The sequence below is a fragment of the Schistosoma haematobium genome, chromosome 1, assembly GCF_000699445.3.
Source record: "Schistosoma haematobium chromosome 1, whole genome shotgun sequence".
In the NCBI taxonomy this organism is placed as follows: Eukaryota; Metazoa; Platyhelminthes; class Trematoda; order Strigeidida; family Schistosomatidae; genus Schistosoma; species Schistosoma haematobium.
Window position 1 is genome coordinate 53,741,308 of NC_067196.1, and position 27,704 is coordinate 53,769,011.

The 27,704-nt window shown below is 32.9% G+C and overlaps 1 protein-coding gene across 2 annotated transcripts; it reads right to left on the minus strand.

The window, feature by feature from the left end:
- Nucleotides 1–1,708: 1,708 nt before the first annotated feature.
- Nucleotides 1,709–27,378, minus strand: MS3_00001600 (uncharacterized protein). 2 transcript variants are annotated; one of them, XM_051209067.1, is made up of 5 exons: nucleotides 23,968–27,378; nucleotides 17,742–18,632; nucleotides 13,818–13,947; nucleotides 9,497–9,785; nucleotides 1,709–6,518 (listed from the first exon to the last, which is right to left on the minus strand). In XM_051209067.1, exons 2-5 carry the CDS (start codon nucleotides 17,936–17,938, stop codon nucleotides 6,412–6,414), a joined length of 723 nt encoding a protein of 240 aa, XP_051074487.1. In that variant the 5' UTR covers nucleotides 17,939–18,632; nucleotides 23,968–27,378; the 3' UTR covers nucleotides 1,709–6,411. The 2 variants fall into 2 exon arrangements, with proteins under 2 accessions (XP_051074487.1, XP_051074486.1); XM_051209066.1 differs by lacking the exons at nucleotides 17,742–18,632; nucleotides 23,968–27,378 and having other exon boundaries at nucleotides 1,709–9,785; nucleotides 13,818–16,667.
- Between the last annotated feature and the right edge of the window lie 326 nt (nucleotides 27,379–27,704).

Genomic DNA, 27,704 nt, shown 5'->3' on the forward strand with positions numbered 1-27,704 from the left:
ATATAAACTTTTTTTTAATATCATTCATTGAAAAAAAACAATTGACTATGCTCTAGATATGCTCCAAATTTACATTAAGAATAGAATTAAGTGACCTATTCATCATTAAATATGTTTATAATCTTGGTTAACTCAGTTGTTTGCTTCATTGTTGTTGCTGTTGTTTTTTTATAGAATAAATTATAACACCTTAAAATTATTATTTTAAATATAAAATACTTAAATTAAAATTTATTTTAATACAAACTACAACTGACATAATAGTTGAGAGAAGAAATTTTTATTAACTATTGAAACATATAATATTTGTTTAACTAATTCTTGCATATTCAATTGACAGACATGAAATAGATTTATGTTACACCCATTTCGTAATTTCTTATTTGTTTGTTTATTTTTTTCTTCTTTAATCAACAAATAGGAATGGTTGGAGAAATTGATAATTAAGTAGTATCGATAACTTAAGAACAATAATAGTAAGAATCCTTTAATGTAATTTTCTTGTTTTGTTTATTCAATAAAGATAACTATCAAATAATCTGAAAAGAAATTTATAATTGAACATCATAATGTAAAGAAAAACTATTTTATAATATGTGACTAGACGATAAACTTCGTTACATTAAATAGTTTATAAAATACAATCTATTTCTTCAACAATAAAAAAAGGAAGATATAAAGTTGTTATAATAACAAGCAATTATAGATAAATTAAGTCGATTTATACAAGGAAATAATAATATCTGCCTGATCAAAAGTTACTTTCGCAGTTATTACAAATCAATATAATTCTTCATTTGAATGTACTTCAAATATATGACTACCTTATAAAGAAATAGACATTACAGCGGTATTATGTTATCAATGGTCTCTACTAATCACTTTAAATTAAATTATAATATATAAGAAGTATTTGTTAAATCTTACTGACGAATTACCAGTTAATATATATATCAAAATTCATTCTATTGAATGATTATGTAAGTAATTTAATCAAGTAAAGTGTTACTTACGAGAGCAAATGTATAATACCGAATTCATATATATACATACATATGGACTGGAAGAAAGGAACGAAAATGGTGAGAGATTTGCAAACCTATGTGCCTTCAATAAACTGGTCATGGGCGGAACTATATTCCCACATAAGCGCATTCACAAAATCACATGGACTTCACCGGATCACACTACGCAAAACCAAATCGACCATATCTACATCAACAAAAAGTTCAGGAGGTTATGAGAACCAAGAGAGGAGCTGATATAGCATCAGATCATCACTTGCTGATCACCAAGGTGAAATTGAAACTCAAGAAGCACTGCACAACGGGGCAGACAATATCACAAAAGTTTAATACGTCCTTTCTTCGGGATACTGATAAACTCAACAAATTCAAGATAGCCCTCAGCAATAAAGTTCAGGTCTTTCATGATATACTCAATGGAGAAGGAACTAATATGAAGAGCAACTGGAAAGGGACAAAAGAAGCAGTCACTTCAACATGTCATGAGGTTCTGGGCCACAAGAACCACTATCACAAGGAATAGACCACTGTTGATACACTGGATAAGATTCAAGAGAGGAGGAACAAGAAGGCAGAAATCAATACCAGCCGAACAAGGGCATCAAAGGCAAGGCACAAGCTGAATACATAGAAGTAAACAAGCAAGTGAATAGAAGCATTATAACTGACAAACGTAAATATGTGGAAGATTTAGCAATGACGGCATAAAAGGCTGCAAGAGAAGGAAACATGAAGCAACTGTATGAAACAACAAAGAAACTGTGTGGAAATCACCGTAAACCAGAACGACCAGTGAAAATCAAAGAAGGCGAGGTAATCACCAACATTGAAGAGCAACAAAACAGGTGGGTAGAACACTTCAAAGAACTCTTGAATCGACCAGCTCCACTGAACCCACCCAATATCGAAGCAGCAACCACGGACCTCCCAAACAATGCTGACCCACCAACAATTGAGGAGATTAGCATGGCCACCAGGTAAATCAAGAGTGGCAAAGCAACAGGACCAGACAACATTCCAGCAGAGGCACTGAAAGCAGACGTAGCAGTAACTGCAAAGGTACCCCATATTCTCTTCAATAAGATTTGGGATGAGGAACATGTACCAACAGACTGGGAAAAATGACTTCTGGTCAATATACCAAAGAATGGCGATCTCAGAAACTGTGATAACTACAGGGGCAACACTCTTCACTCAATACCGGGAGAAGTCTTCAACAGGGTATTGTTAAACAGGATGAAGAACTGCGTAGACGCCCAACTTCGTGACCAACAGGCAGGATTCCGTAAGGATAGATCGTGTACAGACCAAATCGCAACTCTACGGATCATTGTGGAACAATCAATTGAATGGAATTCATCACTATACATCAACTCCATTGATCACGAGAAAGCATTTGACAGAACAACATTATGGAAGCTTCTTCGACACTACGGCGTACCTCAGAAGATAGTCAATATAATACAGAATTCCTATGATGGATTACACTGCAAAATCGTGCATGGAGGACAGTTGACAAACTCGTTCGAAGTAAAGACCGGTGTCAGGCAGGGTTGCTTACTCTCACCCTTTCTCTTTCTCCTGGTGATCGACTGGATCATGAAGACGTCAAAATCTGAAGGGAAGCACAGAATACAGTGGAGAGATAGGATGCAGCTGGACTTTCTAGACTTCGCAGATGATCTGGCTCTTCTATAGCACACGCAACAACAAATGCAGGCGAAGATGACCAGTGTAGCAGCAGTAGGTCTCAATATACACAAAGGGAAAAGCAAGATTCTCCGATTCAACACAGCATGCACCAATCCAATCACAATTGACGGAGAAGATTTGGAAGATGTAAAAACCTTTACATATTTGGGCAGCATCATTGATTAACACGGTGGATCTGGTGCAGATGTGATGGCGCGGATCGGTAAAGCAAGAGCAGGATATTTACAACTGAAGAACATCTGGAACTCAAAGCAACTGTCAACCAACACCAAAGTCAGAAATTTCAATAAAAATGTTAAGACAATTCTAATGTATGGGGCGGAAACTTGGAGAACTACGAAGGTCATCATCCAGAAGATACAAGTGTTCATTAACAGTTGTCTACGCAAAATACTTCTGATTTATTGGTCGGACACTGTCAACAACAACCTAATATGGGAGAGAACAAACCAGATTCCAGCGGAAGAAGAAATCAGGAGGAAGTGCTGGAAGTGGATAGGGTAAACATTAAGGAAAGCACCCAACTGCGTCACAAGGTATGCTCTCACATGGAATCCTCAAGGGTAAGTGAGAACAGGAAGACCAAAGAACACATTACGCCGAGAAATGGAGACGGACATGAGAAAAATGAATAACAATTGGATGGAACTAGAAAAGAAGGCCCGGGACAGAATGGGTTGGAGAATGCTGGTCGGCGGCCTATGCTCCATTGGGAGTAACAGGTGTAAGTATGTAAGTAATATACACATAAATGCATTGACTGGTATGATCACTAGTTGCTTGTTAATTAGCAAATGATTACTTGCCTGATGAAAAAGAAAGTCTTAATTCCAACTTACTTTTGCATTGTTAAAATTGTCATGTATTTGATATGCGTCAACAAATTAATTTTTAGAGTAAATATAGTTAGATATTGTGACGTTTCCAATAAAAAATACGTTGTGTAAAATTTCTTCTAATAGATAGTTAATAGTCAAAATCACTAATTTTCTGTGTATTCAGAATTTAGCAGTCCTAATAGAATGAGATTTTATTAGAAACCACATTACTTATATCAAACACACATTAAGGTGGACATTTTCGTGATGCTTGGTAAGTAATTGAAACTTCTGCAAAAATAATGATCTACTAGATTAGTAAAAATCGGTTAATAGAAAAATTGTCCAAATGGTGACATTCAGTCAGTGATAAAAGCCAACTACATTTTATACCGACAGGATAAGCTATTGTCATCATAAGGGGAAATTCTGATAAGTAGTATGTTTAGATTTGTATTATTAGTAACGTCGCATAGAAAATTAATGATGAGACGATCTAGGTTATAGAAAGACAATTTACTAGCAATAAACTCCCCACTGAGTTATGATTCTTCCTTATTATTTCAAAATCCCTCGCCTCGTTGGACAATATTTCGTTAGATGAAAATCAAACATGGTACTAACACGTTTTTTTCACTTTTTCAAAACTATCTGGTAATGATATTTCATCTGACCGATTACTTCCCAGATTTTCTACAGTAGCATGCAGCGGTATTATGTGAAAAGCATTAACAAAAGTAATTTGTTCTACATCACTTGTATTACTAATGATGTTTGCAAACATTATTATTGCCAACATAAGCATAAAACACTTCATAGTGAAATACGACAAAGAACAAAGATAAAATCACAAGTTCTAAAATTGTTTTTTTTCAATTGAATTAGTCTCGATTTTTTACGTGTAATTCTGTAAAATATTACACATGTGAGTAATTATGCGAAAACCTGATGCATTACAAAACAAAACAACCTCAGGTTGATAGGATTTTGTTTTGGTGTTTTGTCTTACACATAAAAAGAAAAATAAATTGGCAGATAATAACTCGTCCACCAATTATCGATGATCAGAAAACACAAAGTCAACTCCATGAATAAAGAAACACACCATAACCGATTCGTGTTAAGAAGCCTAAAATAAAGTGTTGTCAAATGCATTAAATTTGTTGTTGTTAAAGGTATCAATGAATTTTGTCCGGAAAAGCAGTCCAGTTTGTTATCATACTATAAAAGAATGAAGTGACTAACGTAATGTGCAACAGAAGAAAAAAAATACTCAAATTGAAAAAAACCTCTAAGTATTGGGAAAAAGGGTAAAGACTAGGTCAAAAAAGACTTCTGTTTGTATGCCCTCTGTTACATAAATCATGGGGAACAACACACAGGAACTATCGAAAACAAAAATGAAACAATACATTCTCGAAGTTAAACAGATAGTAATATTAATATGGCAAAAAGAATACAACTAACGTTTTGTTTCCAATGAAGAATTTAATGAATTACAAACTTCTTTTTGTTATATAATCATCACTGCTTTCTAGCACTATTCAATAACCCGGAGTTTCCTCTGAAATAAAATACACTCTACATTATATACTGTAAATACACAATAGATTTTTTATTTTTAATTTAACCGGGCATTTAAACATTTTTAACAGTCTTTTTTATTTGTATTCTAGCAAAGTTGCATTATTCATTAGTGGATTGAAAGATAAACAAATAGACGAACTTGGTGGTGGTAGTGTTGGTAGCAGCAATAGTTGTTGTAAAACACAAAGCAAACTTATAAGAAATGCATCAAATAGAGAAAAATGAATACAACAGCCCAGAAATAAACAAGTATGTTAAATTTTACAAATTAACGACTATAACTGTAAAGGAAATGATTACAGGAATCATAAAGCGACTAGTTGAGAGAGAAAAAATGCTGGAAACTGTGTGTTCGTACTACATAAAAACACTCTAGGTACAAGATCCAAGAGGTTGTATAATTCAAGGCAAACCGAAAAAATGATTATGAAAGCGAACAGATACTGAAAAATCTCTAGTAATTCGCAGGAGAAAAATACGTAAATATATATTCATATATATGACGCTTAAGTGCATACATTAATTATGTCTTCAAGTTAGTACATAAGCGCACAAACATATAGATAAAAAAAAATTACAGAGATCTCTTCTATATTATGAAGTAAATGCAAGAGAGGCTGGAGCGAATAGAAATCAAGCATAAAATATTATAGAGAAATTACACATACACGCACTAAGTTAAATCTTCTTTCGACAACAGAATCAATACATTTTATGTCTTGTACATATTGAATAAAAAGTATACTCTAGAAGAGAGTAGTAGGAGAAGAAATAAACAATTGACTAATTGACTTACAACATTGTAAACTCTCTTCTGAAAAAAGTTGACCAAAAGAAAAACACTTGGATTGAGAAAAACTCAGATAATAAGAGGATTTGATCACTTACTTTGCTTGAAAGCACATACACAGACACACAGCCCATTCACTATGCAGTGTGAAACTCAAAGCAGTAAAAAAGAAACAGAAAAGAATGGGAAAATGAAATTCTGACAAACTACCTCATTAATAATAAGTCAACTGCAATTGTGTTTCTAGTATGTGAGAAACAAAAAAGTGAAAACTGGGAGAGAGATAGAAGGAACAACCAGTGATAAAAAAAGGAAGAAAACAACTTTTTCGGATTATTAGATTGATTACAATCCTATATTTATTTATTTTTGTTGGCCAAAAAACGAAACAACAATATCGGCAACCAAGAGAAAAAAACTGACAGTGCACAGATTCACACATTTAAACAAATGATTTGAATTCTCTCTTTTTTTTCTATCAGTTCCATATTCGCAAAAAACTATCCCATGATCCTGTGCACACTGCCATACCATCTTCGGACACGCCTAAACAACTAACACGGTTATCATGTCCAGCCAATATACCTGAAATTGAGAGAAGGGAGAAATAAACAAACAATGATATAAAGCTGAATTATGTTTGCTCCTTAAAAGTGACTTTTTTGTCATATGTATGTATAAGGTGTGAAGACAAAATTTATGATTGCACAGTAATAAAAATATCAATGTAAATTATAATGTAGAAACATTCAATCTTTTATTAATTAGTTATAAACTTAAGTGGACTCTAGTTTTTTCTACATTTTACATAGGTAGACACTATTGTTAAGATGTTCAAACAATTAATATTTGGTCTAACCTAATAAGCAAAATGAACATTTTAATTTATCGAGCCAATATATATTCATGAAGCAATCACATGAAATACAGATAATAGTTTTGGAATTACTGAATAATAATTGTACGAAATTCAATTTAAAAACTACTTACTGCATTTTAATTGCCATTCATAGTGAAGGTTTAATATGAAAGTTATATGGGAAAAGTAAACGGTATTATTAAAATTTGTGCATTACAATTATTTCCTAATGTTGTAATGTTTATCATAATAATCTTATCTAATTGACCTTGATAGATAATAGATACATAAAAGTGATGTATATCTCATATAAGTAATCACCAACTAACATCTTATTTTAACTGTTGAGGAAAGAGAAAGTGTGTGTAATACAATGAACCTGATCACAGTCACAGACAAAATCCTAATTCAGCTTAGATATAAATATATATTATTCGATTTAGAAATCAATATGGAAATTCCTTTATTCAATTAGACTGTCGAGTTTAATAACATAATATCAATAGTTCTTTGAATAACATATTACTAAATACAGTTAGTACAATTTAAAATGAAACTTAGATATATTTTGAGCTGTATTTATTATATGCAACAAGAGACCAACTATAAAATGGCCACATATGAGCAAAGGTTAGTGTGAGACATCAAAATTATTTCTTATAAGAAATATGTAGAAAATAGTGTATTTCAATTGTGCAGACAATTATAAAACACTTTCTAGCAATCATTTAAGTTCACTTTATACAGGAGAACAGAAGTAACCAAATTTATGACATAATCATCTATGGTGAATATGTCCATACTTATCAATAAAACAGACGAAATTATATGACTATGAATTTAAAAAATGTAGTAATAAAATACTTTACATGACGAGTTGAAAAGTAAGGAGAAACAAATGTTTGGAAATCTTTATTTCTTACCATTTCCAGAAAAAACTATACTTGCAGAAAACAAATCTCTAAACGAAAAACTAAATTAGTAAAAATCGTGATTGATTGTGACTGATTTGAAGATGAACATTTTAGAAAGTCCAGTTTGGAGTCACTGTAAATATCGTCAACCATGTTGAGAGTGATTTATAAACCACATCAATGATATCAGATGATGGTGTTACGCCAAATATTGAATTAACCATAGCTGGAAGTGATGGCCGATGTATTTTAAGTCGTTAATTGAGTAATACTGGGATGTTCACAGGAGCTGAAGACCCATCTTTCGATTCTAGCTCTCCTAACAGATGTGGATTGTCAAATGAGATAACTAGTCAGTACTAGTTAATTATCTATTGCTCTTCACCTGAGGTCAATGCACAATGAAACGTAGCTTCACATAAAATAAAAATGACAGTTCGAAAAAATATTTGAAAGGTAGTAAAAACTTGAATAACTAAGTTGGTAGAGCGTCCAGTAATATGATGAGGCTAGTAATGATACTTACAAACAAGCAGACAAGAATGTTTCCATAGAAAAGTGGATGATGATGAAAAATGTTGTGAAAGACTAAAAATATTAAATGAAGGAAGTATGCATTAGCGTTTGACTACCAGGTCAACAAAGACTGTTGAAGTGTACACATGTTACGATTGATAAGAAAAAAAAAACTATTATAGTTCTGAAAAATGCAGTAATCTGTCATTGTTCAGTTTACTGATCATTAAAAAGACTGCAGCTAAATCACTTGAATGACTTGATATGAATAAATGCAACAAACGTGGACGTTTTTAGGTGTAATGATTTTAATAACTAGTTGATAAAATATTTAAATAATCAGTAAAACTATATTGCCTTTTAAACCAGTATCATTTGGTTTGGAGTCCAGTAGTCTTTCGGGTATAACATTTTGATATAAGCATTCTAAAAGGACATTTTACACACACTCAACTACAATATTGACCCATAGTTACAGGGTTATGTTTGTTAGTTAGTAAGAAGAATGGATGAAGGAAAGAATAAATAAAAACATAGGCAAGTAAATCACTTGAAATTCTTAAACATAACTGAACAGCAAATGAATGTAGTAAATCAGATTAACATTTTGTGACAATAAAAGTCTGGTTAATGATAGGTGCTTCAATTATCATTTCCAATGAAAATAGAATAGCTGATAATTGCCTATGATTCACATAAATCTGAGACTTAATGTAACCAACTCAAAAATACATACATTATAAAATGATCATAGAAAAAAATATTATTTGAAATTTATTTACTCTTAGAGAAATTTTAGACACAAAGGAAACTTATCAACATTTATGGCAACCTCAGGAGGAAAAATAGGATAAAGTTGATCAAAAATTCTTTCTTTTTAATTGTTAGAACACATAGGTTTTAGTTTGTCCAAAAAACGCTCTCTCGTAAATCATATTATAAAAAAATTAGACACTAGTACTTTTCCTTAATATCAACCCAATATAACAATTTAAACAGGAAGTAAACGGCTTTGTTTTATTCATACATGTTTACAAACACCTTGAGATTTTACAGTTTCAAGCAACTATTTTCAGGATTGGAGATTAACTAGACAAAATCAATTAGTGTTTTGGAGAATTTTTATTGGAGTTTTTTAACTTATTAGAAGTAACGAGACAAGGTAAATGCATTTAGTTGTGCTGCATTACCAAGAAGATAATAAATTACTACGTAGCAGTACAAATGTACGACAGATTGTTTTAAAAAAATAAATAGAAAAGATCATAACATACCAGCACGTTCTTGTTTAAGTGTATCCCATATATTGCAATTGAAATCATCATATCCACCAAGTAGTAATCGTCCGCTTTTACTGAAAGCAACACTTGTTATTCCACAAATAATATTATCATGACTAAACATTCCAATTTCTTGGTCAGCTCTAATATCAAAAAATCGACAGGTTGCATCATCGCTACCAGTTGCAAAAGCTAAACCGCTCGGAAAGAATATAATTGCATTGATATCTGATTCATGTCCAGTGAACGTTTGTTTACATTGACCATCACGTATATCCCATAGCTTTTAGGTTAAGACAATTGAAAAAACACATACGTTTCACAAAGATTTCATCAATAATGATACATTTTTAAATGAACCAGCCAGTCATATACAATATAGAATCTGGGACATATGTGTATAGATTTAAGTTATAACATCATATCAGCAAGACGAGATGAAATTATAAAAAAACCCAGATAAGTTGTAGAAAAATTAGGCATAAACAATACGGTTTGAGAAATAGTGAACTAATCGAACAGAGAGTACAAAATAATTTTGAAAATCAAGATCTAAGGGAAGGAAAACAGTGAATGAATTTGAACCACTGTGATCGATACTGAACCATGTTACCTAACGTCTTTTAAACATTGGTCATGATTATTACAAGGACTTTAAGTAGGTAGCCTACACCTGCAAACACAGCTTACTCCAATAGTCAATGATTTCATGGGATGATGCTACATCTTGGTTTAACAGTTATCTTCCAACCTAGTCAGACGTAATACAGATCCCAACCGCCTTAGTCAATGAAAACTCACTACATCAACAACTGATTTATTATTAAATGATATTCTGAATCTAATCTCAACACTGTTTACTCAAAGGTTCCAATATACGCGAGAAATGCTTTGAAGGCATCTGTGATCAAATATTAGTAACTTACAAGTGTCATTGATATATATACCTATGTTAATTGTCATCATAACTTAACAGACCCTACCTTGATCTATAAAATTATAGAAATTTCCGAAAAAAGCAAAACATCGAAAACTATTTCAATCTAAAACTCATAATTTATTAGTGTGAGTAACCTTGACAGAAATTTGATCAGTGTTAAATAATACATAACTGGATAACATTCGTTGTAAAAACATTTGACATTTATTTGAAGAGATAAAATAAAGCAAAGTAGTCAATAAATTTCAAGCAATAGGACAAAATAAACAGTATCTGTCCAACAACATAAGAAAACAAACTTTTAAAAAATCATTATTTATTACCATTATTATTAAATCGATCTAATAATTACAAATTTGTTTTCATATTCGATACACATATTTTAGTGAGAGTTAGTTGTAATACTACAACTAAAGTAGACAGATTAGAACTTAAAAGCTAATAGTTGAAAGTTCAATGGTTCAACTAATAAAAACCAAAACTGGTGCCAATAAAATATTATTATTACCAATAAAGTCAGTAGTTTCTCAATGTAAATTGCTAATTTAGGTGTTAACTTGGTTGATTGAAAAAAAATTTGAAAAATATGGAAATGTTGTTCTTAGCGATAATTTTTGCACAATAATAAATAGAAGATAATGATAATCGATGGCATTAAATAATTGCAGCACTATATCGTGAACCGATCAAAGTTACAATGAAGAAAATTGGATTCCTAATAAGTGGTTTGAAAGTAAAAGGTTAGGTACCAAACCTTAAAGTCCTGAGTCCGATTCCCAATGGTGTCGCGGGTGTTCCCTGGTGAGGAAGCCTGCACCAAGACGGAACAGCTTATTCTTCTCTGGATTTTAATGACATAACTGATGTCAACCAGAGAAAGATGCAATCTATAAATGATGTAATATTGTGGTGTGTTACTTATATTGACGTAAGTAGTATATGATGTTAGTCGTGAACAGAAAGTCTGGCAGCAGAGAGATACGAGGATCGAACAGTAAAGAATGGAAACAGGATGCAATTTGTATGAAAATGCAAGAACAATGAAGTCTGAGTCATTTTGAGACAACTGGTGGACATTTTGCAAATTAAGCATTTACTTTATGATTGTTAGATTTTATTAACTAGTCCTGTAATTTCGTGTTAAATACATTCGATTGTCCCCACCCGTGTTCTGTTCACTACAAATATTATGCACCATTGTTGCAAAGTACAGAAAGAAAGTACATTCGGTGAAATTGAAGTCTATTAAAATCACATTCATTTTGAGAACATAACTCGATTTAAACAGACTAAGAAAAAAATGCAAATCATAAAAGAACTAAACATAAATAATAACAATCCCTAAAAGCTAAAAAGTATGACGCTGAAACCTTTTTTTCAAACTTCATTACGGAACATAAGTAAAGGAAACCTAGGCGCAGTTTTCTCAATAAAATTGATCCTATAGGGCCCTCACCTACACTTCAGTCTGCATATGCTGAAGTTTATTAAGCCCTTGAATTAAATTTGATAGGCAGTGTCATTTGTGTCGGCAATAATTTGCATATCTTTTCATTACTATTCCCAGGCTTTAATGATCATGTATGATTGACCACGTTTTACATCATAAACATATACTCCTCTCCTAGGCTAAATGTTGGTTACTCAAATCGTGCTTGGTGATGGTTTTATCTATGCTGTGCACAAATAAACTATATTCACCGCTTCATAATGTCGTGTAAAGTTTATGCATAGATGAGGAATTAGTATAATAATGATTATCAGAACCATTGATGTAGGAAGTGTAGGAAATATCTCAAAAGTATTCCACTGCAACTAAATCTCGTAATATGAAAGGATAACGTTTATTACCTTTTCATTGAAAGCTTTTGTTATAATCAGATGTAAAGTATTTGGTAAAAATAATACAGTATATGGATGCAAGATTAACCGATTTAACGAATATATTAACAATCAGTGGTGTCAATTGTAAGCAAGGTTTTTTGCATTGGAATTTTCATTTAGGTTATTTTGTGATGATCGATGGATAGGAAAACTTAGTAATTGGAAAACTATGAAGACATAAAACAATTAGTTGTGTTCTTCTATAGATAAAATGTATCTACATTTGAGTATTGCCCATGTTTATCAGTTAGTTACTTTTGGATTTATTTTTCCTTAGATGAGTTGGTAGAACAGAATGACATCTTGAGGTAAAAAAAAGCATCTTTTTTCCGTAGTACAGATTTTTTCGTAACTCAATATCATTTATTCATAAAGTACAAATTCGTGAAATTGGCTTTGACTATATTTGTGTAATGGAAGCGAGTGGAACGGGTTTGAACCTGGAACTAAGTGGTTGGACTACTAATTAAATCACAGTTCTATTAAGACACGTTAACTAAAACGAAGAGGCTGATGTGATCTAATCACATCACTATGATTCACACTTGAGGATTTTTTTTCTCCTAACAAACCAAACAATCGATCAGCATAATACTTAAAAAAAGAGGTTAGTATCATTTTATTTTAACAACAGTTACCTAGACCAGCTTAGTAAGCAGTAGAAAAATTAGTATTAAGTTATTTTACCGTTATTTCCCTGGAAGAAGGGATCTGAGCGTGAAATATATTTGTATGATTAGATATTTTTATTTGTGAGGTATGGGCAATGTTTGCCGAGCCAAAAATTAAAAAAAAATATTTGAACGGACATGCAAAGCGTTAACGTTAAACAGACAGGCATTCATCGTATTAGAAACCAGAGATGGAATAAAATTTCAAGCCAGGGGTAGAAAGAATGAGAGATAGAAAGACAAGGCAGGCGCATAAGAATGGTCGGTAAATAGACAATATCGATCAATAAAAAAAGAAGAAATCGAAAAGCAATGTTACTGGCCTGAACAAGGTTTTATATCCCAAAGCTATTATATCAGCTTACTTTATATTGATTAAATATCAGAAACGCGTGAGCAATTAGTTGATATATATATATATATATATATATATATATATATATAGCACGTGTTTATATTTATTTCTTTGATATTTTTCGAAGTTCGAACTGGTGACCGTGTACGCCCAAAAAACCAGTACACATGAGTAAAAAAGAATTAACTACTACTTACTATAGCAACAGAGGTTGGTTAATTAGATGAAAATAAGAGAATGCGTGTGAATTTCAGCTTTATATCATGACAGCCGTAGACAAGGATAAATTTTTCAGGGCGTTTACATTGAACCTTTATAAACGATAAAAAAATTCTTCCTATTTCCATCAAACAAAAGTGAAGCTTTAAAAAAAGACTAATTTTAGAAATGAACATAATTAGTACTAAGATTATGCCAAAATTATATCAAATTATTGGGAATGAAGTTTAAATAATAGAAACTAACTTTTGCCGACGCATCACAAGCTCCTGAAACAAATGTCCGTAGATCAGGTGCTAAACTAAGACTCATTACATCGCCTGTATGACCTGTGAAAGTAGCAACTTGTTGCCCAGTTTCAATATCCCAAAGTCCACTATAAGAAAAAGAAATATAGCACTGTCAAGATCATAATGACAGAAACTCTTGAAGATAAAGGACAGTATATTCATTGACAAACAAAATGTGCTGATAACAATAATAAAAAACTACAAGAAATGATAGAAAAAAGTGTATCACAGACATGTACTTTCTTATTTATAGAAAGCATTAAATATCATACTAAAAACGTTGGTATAATTATATATGTTTGGACTTTTGATTATGCTAACAACTTCATTATTCTTTAGGTTTGGTTTTAATGTACGAAGTTTTCGTTTCGATAAAAATCTCATAACTAATGCAACTTAATAATCAAGCTGCTTCGATTAAATGACGCCAAAAATGAAGTGGTTACCTTTATAAAACTATCATGAGCTTATCTAGAATGAGGTATGTGAGGACTTTTCCTGGTACCGATAGTAGGGTTTTTCCACCATAGTTCTCACATTTTCTCAGATCTCCTTTCCTTGGTATCTTGATGAGGTATCCCTCTTCCCAGTCTGTCGACACATGTTCTTCCTTCAAAATCTTCCTGAATAGAACGTGGAGCATCTTGAAGTTACTTCTATGTCTGACTCCAATGCTTCAGCTGGTATACTGTCAGGTCCCACTCATTTGTCTGATAAACGGTCATCCTGATTTCCTCTATCGATAGCGGAGAGACATCCATAGGCAGGTTTGTAGGTGCTGTTCCGGTGTCTGGTGGATTCAATCGAGCTGGCCAATTCAAGAGATCCTCGGAATATTCTACCTACCTGTTCCGTTGTTCTTGAATTTCAATGATTGGCTTGCCTTTTTTGTCCCTAACTGGTTTCACTGGCTTACTATATTTCCCTGTCAGTTTCTTCATCGTGTCATAAAAGTGTTTCATATTTCATTCTCATGCAGTTTTCCACTATCCTTCACATAGTTCTGCTTGTCAACCCTAATGCTCCTCTTCAATTGCTTGTTTGCTTCTGTGTATTCAGCTTGTCCTTTGACTTTCTCTGTTCTTGTTCGGCTGTTGTTGGTTGCTGTCTTTTTGTTCTTGCTTTCTTGAATCTTGTCCAGGGTATCCATAGAGATCCATTCCTTATGATGATGCTTCTTGAGGTCCAGAACCTCCTGACACTTTGGAGTCAGTGCTTCTTTGGTACCTTTCCAATTGTCCTCCACGTTGGTTTCCTCTTCTTCGATTAGAGTTTGTAAGACTTGGAACCTGTTGTTGAGAGTTGTCATGAATTCGTTGAGTTTGTCAGTATGTCGAAGAAAGGCTGTATTAAACCTCTGTAATGCTGTTTCTCCAGTTATCCAGTGCTTCTCCAGATTCCTGTGAAATCTGTTAGGTTGGAGGCTGATGAATTTTAAAAATGGATAGAACCTCACTTGACTTTTACTGTGTTCGTTTACTTAACAAATGACGAGCATATTGTACAGCATCTCACTTCGTACTAATTTTCGGATGTAAAACAACCCCGATGAAAACGGAAAACATGTAGATTTTGTTATCTTATTAGAGCTGACTTCAAAAGATTACTCGCGTAAAATGGAGCAACTGAGTGGAAAATAGTGAGGTTAAATGTGAAGTACTAGGTACAGACGGCGAATCAGTTAATAAGACTGTGGAAATTCATCGACTGGAATAGTTTAAATATGTGTAGCTCATTCCTAGCTACTGTCTACCCCGAGGTGATCTCTGCCAGAGTAGTAGAGTGGTTAGGGTTAGCCGAAATTCAACATAGTGTTATTCATTGGATAATAAACTGACCCGGAGAATAAAGAGTAAAAATATGTAAGACGAATAATTTCATAACCAGACTGGTGAAACCAAATGCACATTCACCACTGTCATTATTTATTTATTGACTTATAGCACAGTATACCTGATGCAGTAAGGCACAAAAGAAACATTCGCAAAAGAAGTGACAGTAAATTGAACAAAAAAGGAGACAACAGTCGTAAAATCACTATACAAATAAACAACGACGATCCTTGACGAAGATATAGTTTCGCTGAAAGTGAAACTGCAACAGATCTCTTCCAGCTGTGGATGGTAATCTTATTTTTAGGAGAAATTTGACGTGAAGCTACAGCAGGATCGCTACCAACTTCTGGAACTTCTTAAGTCACTGTCGGCCACAAACAAGGGTCCCATTCGGGAAGTCTTGGTGTACCAAGAGGCCCCAATCCTATACAGTCACATTTTTTATACCACAGGTACATGCCATAAACTGATTTCCTTCCCACCTAGGTTCAGAGTTAGAGAGAGTGTGATATGAAATTCACCGGGATGACGTTTGCAAACCATACCTAAGACGCCAAAGTTGGTGCCTTAAGATGGTGATTATAACTGGAATATCATTATGCCGTTCAAACATCTGCGTTATTAACACTGTGTTGATACTGGGTATCAGCAATGCTCCGGAGACAACAGAGCCTGAACATAGAGTTGTCACACATTCTCAGCTAGGAGGATTGGGCTTTCACAACTATAGAAAGTAATTGATCTTAAAGAATCATTGGATGTTCAATCTTTTTCAGCCAGATCGCCATTTGTACAAACACAAACATTTTAATTCAACCAATTTATACAGCACACGCAAATACTAAGTAAAATATAGCAATAGAGTCACTTAGTTTACTGGATAAGAATTTACTAAAATATTCTGATATACAGTAGAAAGGAAGAGTTAAATTTTTCGTTATCATTTTTCGGTAAAAATTAATAGCCACCTTTTTATATTTATTAATTTTTTTTTCTTTTTGAATGTAATTGTTTTATTTAGATTATACAAATTTTCGGGTAAATTGATATAAAATATTCGGTCGACTAAACACTATCAGTATAGAAATATATATATAAGACTCAGATTATATCATAAGTAATCCCGAGAAACATATAAACTGGAAGTACGCGAACTATTTTAAATACAGTTCATTAGTATGACATAATCGATCAACTAGGTTAGTTTTATTTCATAAATATTTGCTTTTTATAAGTTATTAATAATGTACGGTAAACTAGTTTCTTTTTTTTTAAATATCCTTACTATTTTACTTAGAAACCAAGAATAAATTTTAATGATATAAACTTGCATTTAAGAAACAAATATTGATTAAAATGTTTACGGGATTGTACTTTATAGATTGTTTCATAGAAAACATGATGAGTAAAATATTTTACAGCTACATAAATTAGCTTTCGAATTAATAAAAAAGATTTTAATTTACATATATTTATAGGTTGTTAACAGTAATGCTTAAAAGTGAAAGCAACTGATATGCTTTAAAGTCCATTGCTCCAAAAACATTTACAGAATGAATACTTTTATAGAAAATGATACTGTACTCCATACCAAAAATTAGAAATGAATGTTAATTTTCACTAACAACTGAAGGCTTAATTTTTTATACTAAGCTACACGTATCATCAGGCTAATACAACTTTTATTTGGAAGAAAATAACTAAAGATTTAAGCATGTTTAATATCTTACTATTGGCTTAATGTAACAAACGACTATCAAGATAGCTCCTTTCTTACTAATTCTGTCACCCAAAAGTGACAATATATTTTTGAAAATTGATGTAATTCCACGGATCTTATAGTTACCTGCGTGGTTTAAAAATCAGACGATTCTTGTCAAAGATCTCTTGGTAATTAGTAGTCATTCCTAATGAATAGAGATTGTGATGCACCTTGTAAACTAATTACAAAGTGAAATTATAGTAAATAAATCAGAGTTAAATGTAACGAACTTCTCTTAATAGCATAACACAAGAAAAAATTGAGTGAACCACATGACACATACCAAGTCACATCACCAGAACTTGTCACAATTTGACTATCATCAAGAAAACGACAACATGATAAGTATCCTGTATGTCCTGGAAGCTCACGACTGACACGTACATTACCTTCGCGTGTTTTAAGATTGTAAATGGAACAAATGTTGTCCAAACCACCACATGCGACATAATTACCGGAAGGTGCATAGGCACAGGTCATGACCCAACTACTTCTTAGAGGAATGGCATGAACCTACAACAGAATTTTGACATGAAATCGAAACCAGTCATTACTTGCACAGATAACGATAAAACGCTGGAATGTGTAACAAACAACTAATTAAAAATGAAAACTAACTTAAGATATGAATACTACATCCTTACATTATCAATCTACTTGATGGACTTACAAGTTTCTGAGATGGTGACCTGATTAAATAATTTTTAAAAAAGCAAATATAGTCAACACAAGCACACAGAAAACAACGTGGATCCAAAAAACATTATTAAAATAAATACATTCAATTTAAAAAGTTTTCGGATTCCCAATGTCAATCTCACTTAAAATAATTAAGTAGGGATACAGCAGATACGAACTACGACAATACTGAATTACATGAAATACAAAAAATTAGATGGAAATATTTACATAATTTACGATTCTGTATAGTATATTTATATTTTCTAAACAAACTTATTCTTGCCTTGTTAGTAGTATACCCATCCCAAACTATAAGTTTACCATCTTGTGAGGCAGATACAAGATTGCGCGAATCAGTGCTCCAATGCATAGCATAAATTTTGGCCAAATGGCCGCGTAAAGTACGACGAGTACGCAACTGAATTCGTCCTACTGGCTCCACGTTACTAGATGCTTGAAGTAGCGTAGTATCAGCTGCAGCTTTGCGGGCCTCCTAGCAAACAAAAAAAGTAGTCGATGACAATAATATAGACAAAAACAAACTGACTAGTAGACTATAATTCAACAGAAAAGTAAAGGTTTCTATTTACTGTGAAAAAATAAATTACCATATTCAGATAAAATATTATGAAATATATTTTTCAGTCATTAGAAGAAAATTACACAGTTTATACTTTTTAAAAGTTTGAACACTTTAAACCCTATCAATTTCAACAACTTAAATATTTCCTTTAAAAAACTATATTTCTACACCTCACCCAAATAATCTACACCTACGCTACGTAGTGGTAGTTTGTTGATTAAAATATTTGGCTTTAAACCAGTTACAAGTTCAGACTACGCACTACCTACTTCGATCCCATTGCGTTTACCATAGTAGTGTAGTTCAGAGCCGACTAAATAAACCTTTACTTAGTAAAAAACCGGAGATTAGATTGGAGCAGAGGTTTATAAAATATCGATAAGATAAAAGGATTTTCAACTAACTTTATTCACAGTAAACTAATTCACGTATACGGTAGAAGAATAATAAGAATATTAGAGAAGTATTCACGAATGAAATAAGGGATGTTCAGTTCCCGTTCAGTCGAACAATAAATAAAAATACAAAGACATACATTCGCGCTAGTAATATTTATAATATACACCTTGCTAATTATCTGTACGATGATAATGTAATATTTTTTCTCTTCTCGAGACAATAAAGCTTTCCTATGAAAATCAGCCTTCATTCTCTGTCTTGTTGTGAACGAACGATCAACAATTAATGTATTCGAGTCCCATTTTAAACACTTTGTAATTGTATTCTTGAAGATTACTACTTTCCCTGTAGTGACTGAATTTGTACACTGAACAGAATCAAGCGGTATAACTGAAACTGTACCATAGTCATATATTTTAAGCCATAGGCATAGTTAAAAATTCTTTATAATTTAAAGGACAACATCACCATATATATTTTTACATAATTAACAACACTATTACAGGTTTGGTTGATAATTTCAGTGAATTGAGTTAGAGTGATAGAGTATTTAAGTCATAAAATAATGTAAACAGTGAATATATCAACATTAGTATTTAAATGGTTGAATTCATGATTCGATCTAGGTTAGACCACCATTGAAAACCTAGAAGCATTAGATGGCTGTTTCTTACTAGCACGGGACTCATCAGTAGTGCGCACCTATGACACAGCATGTTGGACTCAAACCCAGGGCCTTCGGTTTCAGGCGCGAACACGTAATTGTTAGACCACTGAGCCGGCATCTAACGATGGTGATGTCTAACTTCAATGAATCCGTGATCTTACGGATTGGACTCCACTAGTTACGGCTTCGGCTCATGAATTCAATTATTAAAATTACTACAATCTCCACAATACATCATCCTAACAATATTAGCATTGACTTGGAAGAGTCGTATTAATTTACAATTTATCTCAGTTATAATGGTAAACAACAAATCTAAACAGGTTTCAGTTTCCACTGTGACTGAAATCAATAATCAACACATAATACACAGACCAGTACCATGCTACATTCATATCAAACAGAAAGGATAATTGAAGTAGATAGTTATTAGACGTGCGTAGCTAATTTATTAAACAACCGCGGTTCTTTTAGTGTGCCAAAGTTTTTCCCTATTTCCAAGGCCATTGTACATGAAATTTGAATGCGTCACTAGTTTATATCAGTTTTCATTGCCTTCTATTAAATAAACCTTTCACTACGGATTCGTCCTTGGAGTTGTCGGGAATAAGAGACAAAGGAGAATTGTGGTATTCATGTATTGAAAATGAATCCAGGAGTGAATCTCGTCAATTTAAGACACATCAACTGTACGCTATGTATACTTACCCATCCACAATAAACCAGGTTTAGTCGTTAAATAACTCCCGTATATTGATCAACTGACCAATTTATGCACATGATTTTCCTCGAGCAACTAAATGAGATCTATCCCAACTAGGTTATTCTGACTGTGGCAAAATGTTGATTTATTACTTACACAACATATAAACTGTTATTCAATGATATTACTTTCTAACTTAATTTTGTCTGAACAACAGTTGAATAACTACTTGTACACTGCTATCTATTTATGCAAAAAAATATGTGAAAACTTTGAAAATCATTATTCTTTGCAGCTACCAAGCATAATATCCTCTTTTAAATGCGAAATACCAGCTTCAGTGAATAAATATCACTAGAACTAGGTATATGAAATTGTGTACGTTAAAACAAAAGTGAAGTTGGGTCGTTGAATTCATTTTGTGTAGCTTGAAAGTGCCAAGAAATTCGAGAGCACTGAATGAAAATAAAGATTTCGCTTCCGTAACAACAGGTTCAAAAAATATATCACTTATGTTTATCCAAGTGTTCAAACGTTTGATTTCCCTATTCATGTAGCTACACTAGTGAATACATAACTCACGGATTTAAACAAACCATAATAAGTCGATCGTTGTATCCATAGTAGTCCGGTGAAGTAATCTGAAGTTATTTTCTGTACTTGATTCAAAGACTTAAAAAACCATACTTCATTTTCTAAATTACGTGCGGTTACCAAACTATGTAATCTTTTACTTAACATGACCGTGAGTAGCTTAGTACAGAGAAGCAGTTTTAGTAAGACTGGCTGTCTAAATCATGTAAATGCCATTTAGTACATGTCAAATTTTACAAGTAAGAAGTATAGTTTAAAAGTGTTCATACTAACAATTTTAACGGAATTTCAGATGTTCAGGATGCACAGAAGAGGAAATCTGAAGTTTCCAAGACGATTAGAGAAGTTTCTGCTTGAATTACATATTTATACGAATAAAAGTTGTCTGTTTTTGTCAAGGAATAAATTTTGATAAGTTATCATGGAAATCAAAATTGAAACCGATCCATCAATAATACTTAGTCCCTCGTAGTAAATTTACGCGTTTACTGTTATATCTTATAAACGACACGTTCAATTATAGAGGAACAAAATGTGGCAGACAACATATTAACGTTTTTAGTCATATATTAGGTTAAGGAATGATGGGAAGTAAAACTTGATATTTGACTGCGTAATATGATGAAAAACGAAAATTAAATTGTTGCATCACTGTTATATCGAGTATATAGTAAGTCAGCCCTTGAAAATATAGTACATGATAGCAACATTACAGCTACGAAGAGTCTAATTTATAAGACTATAAACAAAACCTACTGATGGAAATACAATGGATATTCTATGAACGTTCAAGATTAAGTACATGGATCAGGGTTTAAACCCTTAAATTAGTAGAGGAAACTTTAATGCCTAATATATTAATTGAATAGAAAAAAATAATTAATACATTGAACTGGAAGAAAATGAACAGAAACCACTGGATATTGGGAACAAGCGCAATCATAAACAATGAAAGCTGATATTCATATCATTATTTTCCACAACTTAAAAAATCGAGTTTTATCCACTACGGATTATACGTTTTGATCACGGTGAATTATACATCGACCGAAAACTGAATTTTCAAAATATTTCAAAATACAAATAAGCTATGGATATCAGTGACATTTCGAACTAACTAATTTTATATGACCTTATGGCCTCAAAAAGTGAATACCGGTTTACACTGTTAAAAAAAACTGAACTTTTACCGCAATTCTGACACATATTATCGTGTCGATAAGTGTGTAAAGTGAGTTTCATAAACGAATAATTACCGAAAGAACAAATCTGCCAAATTCTGATGGGAAAATATAGCTTCTAAATTGCTAGCATGATAGTAGTTTTCTTCTATAATTAAGTAAATTTACATACTAACTATTGGTTCAACTAAATCTATATTCTATTAAATTCACATTTTTCGAAGAATTACGAATTTACATTCCGAATTAGCCACTAAAATTATTTACAAAGCAAAATGAAGGTAAGTTGGCTGATAAATTGATTTAGTAATGTGGCATATCAAACAGCAATCCACCGATTCAACTAGTCATGCATTTCAACAGCGCTGACGGGAAATTAATAGCAATGTTTGAAATAATCAAGGAAATAAATCAACATCGAAGGAAGAAATATGGAAACATTACACATTCAAGAAAGATTAAACAAGCACTTTAATGATTGATACGCGTTTACTGTATGATGAAATACTTTTAGCCCTGATTCGTTTGATGGTGAGCACTTTTTGTTTTCTTTTAAGCTCCAGTTAACACAAAAGATAAATCTTGTTAGGGCTTATAGGAAACTAAGGAAGACATATTTAAATTAATAACTACTGTGAATGGAAATTCGCAGTGGAAAAAATCAGATTAAAAGGGTCACTTCGAGTGTGGCAAATATGAAGGACATCTGTGGTGTATGGTATTTATGTCAACAAATATAAGTAGTGTGTAACACATCGAAGTAAAAACCTGGCAGCAGATAACTGAGATCAACTTATAGAAAAAACAGAAACGGAAATAAAGAGGAATTGTGACTTGGTAGAATCATACCGAATGTGAAGAACAAATAATAAAATTTTGCAAATGAAGTACTCAATGTATAGTTCTCATACTTGACCAAAATATTTTGTAATGTACTAACATACATGCAGTCGTCCCCACTTGAGTGTTCAATCGTTACACATCTAACAGAGAAACGAGTGGATATCTAAATTAATTAAAATGTGACAAAATTGTAGATAAGTGAACTAGTTTTGAACGACTGAATCAACCAAAACAGTGATTAACAGGAATATAACCTGCAGTTAGGTAATGAAAAATGTTGTGAGACCTAGAAATATGGTAGCGTAAAAGATATTACACAATAAATCCTGACAACATAGATGAGATTGATTTCGTTAAAAGTAACGTATTTTGTACTCATCACGATTATTTTAGTCGAGAAAACACTTTTGATGTTTTCATGGATCCATAATTTTTAGACTTTTAACATAGAAACGGACAAGAGTTGTTTTATACCTAGACGAAAACAAATAATCATGAGTAATGCGGCTTGAAGCCAATGTTCGGCTTTCCGTAAAAACCACACTGACAGACAGACAAACATTGATATAGAGCATGCCACAGATTTGAGTTGGCTTAAATTCTCACATCGTATTGGCACGAGGAAATGAAGACGATATGATGAATTTTAAGAGATTGAAGTAATATGGTAGTAATAGTGATCTGGAGGATTAAACACTCAGAATTTGACTCGAAAAAGAACTACACTGAGGTATTTATATATTCTCAAGAGTTTAATTTAAAGAAAATGCGACCATAGAATACATTGATATTAACTGTCTGACTATAGGTGATATAAAAAAATCAAAGACTTCAGAAAGTTTTTACTAACAGACTCACCCTGATCATATTTTTGAGTTGTTCACTTTCTTGCCGTAGCTGATCCAGTTCACTCATTTTGGATAAAAACTTAGCGGAAAAGAAATTTTGATTATAAATAAACCAATAAACATACAAATGTGAACAATTTAACAGAGCAAATTCGAAATCTGAATTACTGTGCGCCTGTGAATATGGTAAAATTACAGCAAATGAATCCTCACGTTAACATGGTTTCATCATTTTTATCTCATTGAGCCCGAGAAGACTCAAGAACAGAGAGCCTTCTGGTCATTATAATGAGATATAGTGTACAGTACCCATTCGACATAAGATTAAGGAATTTAAACTTCAATCATAGTGTTACGGTTCGGACAGAGATTCACTTTATCAAGGGTTTAAGGAACCGGATAACATTGTTACACGGAAAAGGTGTAGCTCACGACCTAGTAAATGAAACTGTATGAGACTGATGATTTCTATTTTAATAAAGTTTGGAAAAATTGTACAAGATACTTCTCCAAAAATATGTTGGCTTCCGTATACTGAATTACGAATATGCCAGAAACTAGTCATACAAAATTCAAAACACCACATCTGCTTAAAAATATGCAAAAGCAAGAGCTATTCATAATTCCATAGCTTCAGACAGACTTTTTAGATTCTCTACGTGAAATAAAGCTCTTTGCGAATTGTTTCGTGACTGAGTAGATCTGATAAAAAGTAAAATAACGCCACTTCTAGAAAAGGGGCTGATTTAACTATTGAGCTGCAGAGGATGTACATATAGCAACCATATGCGAATTTATTGCTTGACTGATTCTCTTACAGACATAGAACAAGATTGCTAGTCATGTTAATACCAAATGTGCCTTAAATGGAAAGTCAATCAGTATGTTACCGTTTGTCGTCCAGTGATTCATTGTAAAAGTGAAGTTCGGCAAGAGCAGGAAATTACTGACAACCTTAATATCACTGATTAATATGAAGAAACCCATTATATCTTGTTAAAATAGTTTGCAGTTTGATGAAGAACATAAAATATCAACAGGAACTTATCAATCAATATAGCAAATAAATTTTATATGGCTACCAAATAACCCTACATATTCAAGACCACGGGCATTACGTAGGTGGCAGGACTTCAGGGGACTTACAGCAAAATATAGATGCGCTTATATAATAAAGTTAGAAACTAGCAAATGCTGCTTACGTTCCCCTAGTACCTCTAAAGCTTGGAAACCTTTTGCGCTCCAAGTGACATATCTAAAAATTAATCGGAATAATGCAGAGAATAATTATCTCTGTAGGTCTTGAAAATAGTATATTTTCATACGACCGACAGCCTGATTTCATGTACTTGCTTTTTCTTTGAATTTCCAGTTATTCAGTCATCTCGATATCATTAGTGTTACACACTTTCCTTTAATGTGGTGCCATGAAAAGTAGCTACCTGTATTGACAGGTTTAGGTTAGACGCAACTTTGTCTAAGTGTGAGCGATTAGAATCTGTAGTTAGTGTTAGGGTTAGGAATTAGGGCAAGGGATATCACAATGAAATGACATCGGCTATAACATAGAAATGCTATTAGCCATTTGGATGTATGGGCTTCGCGCCAACATCTAGGCCTTTCTGAACTAAGTCTGATTTGTTCGTCCCTAAATTACAGTCTTACCTGATTCTTTTGGATGTTTATCTAAAAGCATAAAGGTATAAGACAACACCTGATGCGTCTAAATATCATTTTAACGTTAGGGAAGCAGGAAAAAGCTTGATACATGACACAGCAACAGATTAAACGTGACTTTATGCTACTATACTTACGAAGTTTACAAATGCGAACTCCGAGGTTTATGGAGATATATATATAGGGTTTCATAAACGATAACGTATCAAAATGTCTACATAGAAAAGTGGAGTGAGTAGTACGAAGGCTTCCTAGTCATCTTCGAATGAACAGAATAAACTTATTTTGGGTAGAAATAAATGCACTTCTACCTGAAGTTTGTGCTGATGACATCGTTCAGAACGATGAGAGCTCCACGATCAAACCACCCAGTACAGAGAACAAAACCCCACCAAAAAAATGCACTACTATAATTGGCTTGTATTTCGACTATCTGAAGATAAATTCTTAAACTAAAGTATCCCAAGACTCAAAAGCATCTTCTAATGTGACAAGTAACGAGCTGAAAGATAGTGATAAGTGTATTAACGGGTTAGAAAGTTAACTAGGCAATATAATTGAATCTATATTTCGCTTATGTACATTAAAAATAATCGGGATAGCGTTGATGATGAGTATCTACACCTTATAAGTGCAACTCAGTAGCTACATGTATGGAGACTAACTTTTAGATTTCATCATTTTACAACATTTCGAAATTGTCACCCGGTACAGGAGTTCTACTTACTTTTTTTTCAGTTGTATTCATGTATTAATTTTTCAATTATACAAATTTACTGAACTGGCATAGCGTCTGACTACTACCAACTATTTCTACTGTAATCACTTGATGGACATGTGCATATTTCATGAGTGGATCAATGGTCTATGACAATTGATAAAGCGGCGAGATTATGATTTATGGACGAGCCAATCAGACTTACGACAACAGGTCTTAGATTTTGGAGCTAAATTCATTAACCCATTTAGCTAAATAGATTCTTGGCATTATAGCTGATGTCAGTTTGTGATGAAGAAACCCTAACCATCAACTGTAAATCGCAATCCCTATTCTACGAACTGCTTTACAACCCTCATTTAGCCCTAGTAAGTAGGTAAACACTTTCAAGTTCACTTCAGAGTCGCTCAAAAGCCGTCCATAGATTATAGTCCCACCGATAAACCACATTACAGAACAATGCCATAGAAAATACACTTTTTAGCGATTTATTTGGCACTTGACGCTCACAAAATATATCAGAGCATTTCTTCAGTGAGAGATGTCAAGTAATATGAAATTTATTATATTTGAACCACGTTTCTCCCTTAAGGTTTATAAGTACAAGACAGTAATATGTAGTGGGTGAGTACGTTTTTAACAAAGCGAAAATTACAAGTGTAACTGCTGTGCTAAAATATGTACTAAGAAAATCAGTAACACAGAATCTTAAGCGGAGTTATTGATATTTATTACGAAAATGTAAGTCCAAATACGAAAAACAAATTGTCAAATCGACATTGTACGAATATTTGTCATTTAAGTTCCTGAGGAACGACATTGAGCTTATTATTACTACTAATAACGATAAACGTTCAGGAAAACCCAAACAAAACACAAAAACAACACTTTCTTGAACACTCACTGGTAATCGCCGGGACAACCAACGCAACTCACAAACTAAGCGCCTTAACTGACATATTAGGTTAGGTCTTATCGATATATTACAACAAACACGATGTTTTTGATCATGTTTTGTCGTCAGTCTAAATATCCATCAAAGCAGTGCTGACGCGCTTAACTTTATATTATAGCGTTGCGTAAGATTCTACAATCTTAAAATTCAGTTTCTGATATAACATAAACTAGTCTCTATTGTACACTCTGAGTATCCAGATATACTTAAGCCTGTTTACCCTCGTACAATAGCGCAGGCCTCCCAACAGCATTCTCCGTCAAACTCTGACTTTCCCGGTTGCTATCCTTTATTTTCATGTCTACTTCCAAATCCAGACGCAATGTGTTCTTAGGTCTTCCTGTTTCCTTTCGACCTCCACGATTCCAGTGCTTGCCTCGTGATTCAGTTTGATGAT